Source organism: Melanostigma gelatinosum (genome assembly GCF_949748355.1).
Source record: "Melanostigma gelatinosum genome assembly, chromosome: 13".
NCBI lineage: Eukaryota > Metazoa > Chordata > Actinopteri > Perciformes > Zoarcidae > Melanostigma > Melanostigma gelatinosum.
This window is the reverse complement of record NC_136646.1, coordinates 25,496,683-25,504,182: the sequence shown is the minus strand read 5'-3', so window position 1 is coordinate 25,504,182 and position 7,500 is coordinate 25,496,683. Positions and strand designations below refer to the sequence as shown.

The following is a 7,500-nucleotide window of genomic DNA, read 5'->3' as shown; positions in this document are numbered from 1 at the left end:
ATCCAAAAAGTAGGTGAGTCCACACAAAGCAGGTGAGTCCCCACAAGGCAGGTGAGTCCCCACAAGGCAGGTGAGTCCCCACAAAGTAGGTGAGTCCCCACAAAGTAGGTGAGCCCACAAGGCAGGTGAGTCCCCACAAGGCAGGTGAGTCCCCACAAGGCAGGTGAGTCCCCACAAAGTAGGTGAGTCCCAACAAAGTAGGTTAGTCCCCACAAGGCAGGTGAGTCCCCACAAAGTAGGTGAGCCCACAAGGCAGGTGAGTCCCCACAATGAAACCACAACCACAATGAAACCACAACATAAAGACCTGCTCACCTGGTCTCTCCCGAACTCGCAGGCCAGGTCCAGAGGAGTCTTCGTGGCCTTGTTGACCAGACAGGGGTTGGACTGATGCTGCAGCAACATCTCAGACTGACAACAAACAAACAAACAAACAGTCATATTTTATGAATGAAAAGCAACATAAAACATCTAAAAAGAGAAAAATGACATCTCTCTCGGTATAGAGATGTCTGCATATCTCTCTGTAGATGATACATGTTCAGTATAGAGCTGGAGTCGGGGCGTGGTTAGCTTAGCTTAGCATAAAGACTGGAGGCAGGGGGGAAAGGAAACACCTGCAGATCTTGGCGGCGTCTCGGCCCTCTGAGGGTTTTGTGTTCTGTCGATGATGTAACGTGATGTAAAGTTTCACCGGCTCTCGGCCAATCAGACGACGTGTTGTCGTCACATCTCTGCAGGATTACGAGGACGACAGGAATCCAGAGACTCTCATAGGACGGACTTAAGGCGGACCGCTGCTTTAACTGGACCGGAGTTTAAATGTATCCTCTAAAAGACAACAGAATATGATCTTCTGATCCAGAGTCTCAAACTATAAAAGCAGACTGATGCATGCTGGGACAAAACATTTCTGTTCCACCATGAAACGTTACATGAACATAAAATACATAATATACATGTTATATATTTCCATAAATTAAACAATCAACTGGAACCATTAAAATACAAATACAGCTTGTTTGTTTATTGTAAAAGCAGCGATATCACAATAATAAACCTCAAAAATATAACTTACAAAAATCCTGTATTCAAAATCTTACTCGAGTAAAAGTACTATCGGCGAAATGTACTCAGAGTATCAAAAGTAAAAGTACTCTCTATGCAAAACAAAGGGCAGAGTCGCTGCCCATCTTTCATCAGGCTGAAGACTCACCTCTTCAAGAAGTACTACCCTGAAGACTCACCTCTTCAAGAAGTACTACCCTGAAGACTCACCTCTTCAAGAAGTACTACCCTGAAGACTCACCTCTTCAAGAAGTACTACCCTGAAGACTCACCTCTTCAAGAAGTACTACCCTGAAGACTCACCTCTTCAAGAAGTACTACCCTGAAGACTCACCTCTTCAAGAAGTACTACCCTAAATACTGTGCAACCTTCTTTGATGAGTTTACTGAACTGCTGTCTGTAATCTGTATTGATTTTGACTGTTGTTATTGTTGGTGATTTTAATATCCATGTTGAGAATCCCCAGGACAGAGAGTCTATAGAACTATGTGGTGTCCTTGATAACTATGATCTGACTCAGCATGTGACAGGACCCACCCACAACAGGGGGCACACTCTGGACCTCATCATCACCAAAGGTGTAAACATTTCCAAGGTTGCTGTGACTGATGTTGCACTCTCTGATCATTTCTGTGTTTTCTTTCAGAGTGCAATCTCCTTGCACACAAATGTCCAAACCAAGGTTGTGACAAAGCGTTACATCTCTGAAAACAACAGTGAACTATTTATTCACAAGTTCTCCTCCACACCAGCCCTCTCTTGCCTCTCAGTCAATGAGCTTGTAGATGGCTTCAATTTTAAAGTAAAAAATATTATTGATGCCATTGCACCCACTAAAGTGAAGGTTGTCTCGGGTAAGCAAAGATCTCCTTGGAGAAATGCTACGTTGGTCAGAATAGAGAAACGAGAGAGTCGGAAAGCTGAGCGCAGGTGGCGAAAAACTAATCTCCAGGTTCACTGTGACATCTATAAAGAGAGACTTCGCAATTATAATTTGGAACTTAGAAAGGCAAGGCAGTCATTCTTCTCTGACATCATAACCAAAAACAAGAACAATACACGCGCCTTATTTGCTACCGTCGACAGGCTAACAAACCCTCCAGTGTCGGTAGCTGCTGAACTCCAATCCACCTGGGCATGCAATCAATCTGCCTCCTTTTTTACAGACAAAATTCAGAAAATTAGACAAGCAGTCAGTGCCTCCACACCAACCACAGGATATGTGTTGTCCCGATCTCTGAATAACATCCATTCAAATATCATGACACAATTTCACTCAATCGACCGTAGAAGCCTAGAAGACATTATACAACATCTGAAGTCATCCTCCTGCTGCTTGGATATTCTACCAACACACTTTTTCAAAAATATTTCAAACTGCATGACCACTGATCTCTTACAAATTGTAAACACATCCCTTCTCTCAGGTGTCTTCCCACAAGCCCTAAAAACTGCAGTTATTAAACCGCTCCTAAAGAAGGCTAGTTTAGACTCCGCAACGATGAAAAATTATAGGCCAATATCAAACCTCCCATTTTTAAGTAAAATAATTGAAAAAGCGGTTTTCCAACAGCTGACCAACTTCTTGGCCGTAAATAACTGCTTTGATGTTTTCCAGTCAGGCTTTCAACAGCACCACAGCACTGAAACTGCTCTTGTTAAGGTTTTCAACGACATCCACTTAAACATAGACAATTGCAGAAGTTCAGTCTTAGTGTTACTGGATCTCAGTGCTGCATTCGACACGGTCGACCATGCCATACTCCTAGAAAGACTAAACATCTGGGTGGGACTCTCTGGCACAGCACTTAACTGGTTTGAATCCTACTTGAAGGACCGAGAATACTTTGTGTCTGTGGCTGATTACACATCAGAGCTGACTAAAATGACATGTGGTGTTCCCCAAGGTTCAATACTGGGGCCTCTTCTGTTCAACATCTACATGCTTCCACTAGCGCAGATTATGGAAAACAACAAAGTGTGTTATCATAATTATGCAGACGACACACAAATCTACATAACTATGTCACCAGGGGACTATAATCCCATACAAGGGCTGGGTAACTGCATTGAACAAATCAACAACTGGATGTGCCAGAATGTTCTTCAATTAAACAAAGATAAAACAGAAGCAATTGTTTTTGGTACCAAGGACGAACAATTGAAAATCACCGCTCAGCTTCAGTCACTGATGTTAAAACCCACAAACCAAGCCAGAAATCTAGGTGTAGTTATGGATTCAGACCTCAACCTGAACAGCCATATCAAGACAATTACAAAATCAGCCTCCTATCACCTGAAGAATATATCAAGGATTAGAGGACTTATGTCTCAACAGGATGTGTAAAACTTGTCCACGCATTTATCTTCAGCAGACTGGACTACTGTAACGGTGTGTTTACAGGTCTCTGTAAAAAGTCTGTCAGAAAGCTGCAGCTGATTCAGAACGCTGCAGCTCGAGTCCTCACTAAGACCAGGAGGGTGGATCACATCACTCCAGTTCTGAGGTCTTTGCACTGGCTTCCTGTCCAACAAAGAATTGACTTTAAAATCCTGCTGTTGGTTTACAAAGCACTGAATGGTTTAGGGCCAAAATACATCTCTGATCTGCTGCTACCTTATGAACCATCCCGACCCCTCAGGTCGTCTGGGACCGGTCTACTTTCTGTTCCCAGAGTCAGAACTAAACATGGAGAAGCAGCGTTCAGTTTTTCTGCTCCACATATCTGGAACAAAGTCCCAGAAAGCTGCAGGTCTGCTGAGACCCTCAGCTCATTTAAATCAAGATTGAAGACTTTTCTGTTTGCTGCTGCCTTTAATTGAACCACGTTCAATTCATATATTAATCAATTTCCTGCATTTCTGCATTTTACTACTGCATTTTATTTCTTGCACTGTTTTTTTAATGTTTTAATGAATGTTCTTAATTGTTTTTAAATCTCCTTTTCTTTTGCCTTGTGCTTTGATGCTTTTAATGGTTTTATGTGAAGCACTTTGAATTACCTTGTTGTTGAAATGTGCTGTACAAATAAACTTGCCTTGCCTTGCCTTACCCTGAAGACTCACCTCTTCAAGAGGTACTTCCTGAAGACTCACCTCTTCAAGAAGCACTACCTGAAGACTCACCTCTTCAAGAAGCACTACCTGAAGACTCACCTCTTCAAGAAGTACTTCCTGAAGACTCACCTCTTCAAGAAGTACTACCTGAAGACTCACCTCTTCAAGAAGCACTACCTGAAGACTCACCTCTTCAAGAAGTACTTCCTGAAGACTCACCTCTTCAAGAAGTACTTCCTGAAGACTCACCTCTTCAAGAAGCACTACCTGAAGACTCACCTCTTCAAGAAGTACTTCCTGAAGACTCACCTCTTCAAGAAGCACTACCTGAAGACTCACCTCTTCAAGAAGTACTTCCTGAAGACTCACCTCTTCAAGAAGTACTACCCTGAAGACTCACCTCTTCAAGAAGTACTACCTGAAGACTCACCTCTTCAAGAAGCACTACCTGAAGACTCACCTCTTCAAGAAGTACTACCTGAAGACTCACCTCTTCAAGAAGTACTACCTGAAGACTCACCTCTTCAAGAAGTACTACCTGAAGACTCACCTCTTCAAGAAGTACTACCTGAAGACTCACCTCTTCAAGAAGCACTACCTGAAGACTCACCTCTTCAAGAAGTACTACCTGAGCCTTCACTCACCACTTACTGTGTTCATACTAGTTTGTTTCTGCACGTCTGCTCTGGTTTATGCTCTCAAACTCAAGGCCCGTCATTTTATGTGGCCCGCGAATCCGCCAGCAAAAAAAAAAAAAAAAAAAAATTAAGTTAGACTTGATAATAAAAATATCCCCATAGTTGAAGTTATGAGACAGAAAGTCATAACTATGATAGAAAGTCAGAATGATGAGATACTTAAACAGTCACAGAAGCAGCTCTTTGGCTGGTTACTGTACATGTGACATGAAATGTATTGTGAGCACATTGAAGACTTTAAACGTGTCTTTACTACACATGAAATACTTCACGTGGGATTGTTGTGCAAACGCACCCTTGAAAGGATTTTAAGCTTTGAACAAAGTTATTGTAATAACTTGTGTTTGATATTTTCTTTAATAGTCTGGTCTTTGATAGAGTCATGTGGGTTTATTAACCCTAAATTAAAAGGATTTAAGTTATCATAACAGAAATGTGCTGAAATATATTTTCACATTTATATAACTGCATGTACAATATATTCACACTTGAATAAACAATCAAATGCAGAGAGTTATTTAACAATATGTTCGGAGAAGTTACATTTACACCGTCTTAGAGTTACAGCCGGCCCTTTGAGGCGACGTGATGCTGACGTGGTCCAGAGAGGAGCGTTTGAGAGCTCTAGATGCTCGTTTGAAGGACTCATGACTTCTGCTGAAGTTCTCTTGAACACTTCCTGTACGTCTCTTTGGATAGAAGCGTCTGTAATGTAATGACTGAAATCTAAATGTGTGTTTGACAATCAAAGCAGACGGCTGTCGTACTTCCAAAGTCACATAAATATTAACAAGTTACCATTTAAAAAGAAACTTAAACACCAAAACAACTAACATCCTACTGGAAATCTGGTGTTAAAAGTACTCATAATGTTTACTAAACTAAAAGTACTACTAGTAGAATATCAAACGTGAATATTATCAGTTTTAAGACACATTTTGTATGAAACACGTTTGAAGTCTGATTGTTTTGAACGATGAAGACTACAACTCCCATGATGCCATGCTGCTTCACCAAACTACATCTGTTGTTTTGAGAGACTCCTCGTGTCAGAAAACTACAACATGTGAAAAGTACAAAGAAACCTCAGAACTCTATTTGAGTGCAGTATTTATGAGGTTGATATCTGATGTATGTTTTGTTGTTTATGGTCCTGATGTTTGAATAAAGACTTAATCTGATGTTTGTGTAAACGCCAGTTAAACTGTGTGTGTGTGTGTGGCGGGGGGGGATCTGACCTCAGGAATCATTTCATCAGTCAAAACCTCCTCACGTCAGTTCTGCTGAGACACAAGGAGGGCCACTAATCACACCCCGCCTAAATATACCATCTCCCCAAATCTACCCCCCCCAGCGTCTCCTCCTCCTCCTCCTCTTCCTCCTCCTCCTCCTCCTCCTCCTCCAGGAGCAGAGCTTATCCTCTCTGCTGGACCCGCTGGAGGGAAGGGAGGCACGGGAGGACCAGGACTGAGAGGAGCCGACTGTCAGACCTGCTGCAGTAACAGCAGAGGTTTCTAAAGAGACGCTGGTGCTCAGAGACACGACAGCTTTAGACCACAGGGGGCGCCAGAGCCAGCACTAATACAGCTCTTACCTCACATTACAGCCATTCAGCAAAGCGACCGACAATCAGACTCGATCTCACCGGAGCCTCAGCTGCCAGAGACATTTAGGGTTCAGTGTGTCGCTCAAGGACACATCGACATGCGACTAGCGGAGCCGGGGATTGAACCGCCGACCCTCCGGTTGAAGGACGGCCCACAGAGGAAACATGTGGGTTTTCTAACTAAATAATGTGAATATTATCTGATATCAAACTGAAGTATATACTCGACGTATTGATGCTGGCTGCTGAGCCGCAAACGAGAGTAAGCTCGAACACGGTGGGTGGACAAAATACCTGAAACACTTCAGGAAGCAGAAAGCGGTTCTGCCGTCCATCAGATGAAGACGCTGAGAGGACAGATGAGAGGACAGACGAGGACTCACCACTTTGTAGTGTCCGTACTGAGCCGCCAGGTGCAGCGGGATGTGTCCGTCCAGCGACGCTCCGTTCACCGCGGCTCCGGAGCGGAGCAGCGTCAGCACCGACTGGGCTTTACCCTGCCAGGCTGCGTAGTGAAGAGGACGCATCCCTGCAGCACACAACACACAGAGCACCACGGCCTATCAATCACAGCAACACCACACCAGCACCACACGGCCTATCAATCACAGCAACACCACACCAGCACCACACGGCCTATCAATCACAGCAGCACCACACCAGCACCACACGGCCTATCAATCACAGCAACACCACACCAGCACCACACGGCCTATCAATCACAGCAACACCACACCAGCACCACACGACCTATCAATCACAGCAACACCACACCAGCACCACACGGCCTATCAATCACAGCAACACCACACCAGCACCACACGGCCTATCAATCACAGCAACACCACACCAGCACCACACGACCTATCAATCACAGCAACACCACACCAGCACCACACGGCCTATCAATCACAGCAACACCACACCAGCACCACACGGCCCTATCAATCACAGCAGCACCACACCAGCACCACACGGCCTATCAATCACAGCAACACCACACCAGCACCACACGACCTATCAATCACAGCAACACCACACCAGCACCACACGACCTATCAATCACAGCA

At 44.0% G+C, this 7,500-nt stretch overlaps 1 protein-coding gene across 8 annotated transcripts in view; it reads right to left on the bottom strand.

The window, feature by feature from the left end:
• Positions 1-7,500, bottom strand: part of LOC306786923 (CASK interacting protein 2) — a 61,975-nt gene that overhangs the window by 19,889 nt on the left and 34,586 nt on the right. For all 8 annotated transcript variants that reach the window (XM_079281859.1, XM_079281861.1, XM_079281862.1 and 5 more), the window contains 2 exons: positions 6,814-6,959; positions 316-411 (listed from right to left, as the gene is read on the bottom strand). In XM_079281859.1, coding sequence (XP_079137985.1) covers positions 316-411; positions 6,814-6,959 — 242 coding nt within the window. The remainder of the gene's footprint in view (positions 1-315; positions 412-6,813; positions 6,960-7,500) is intronic.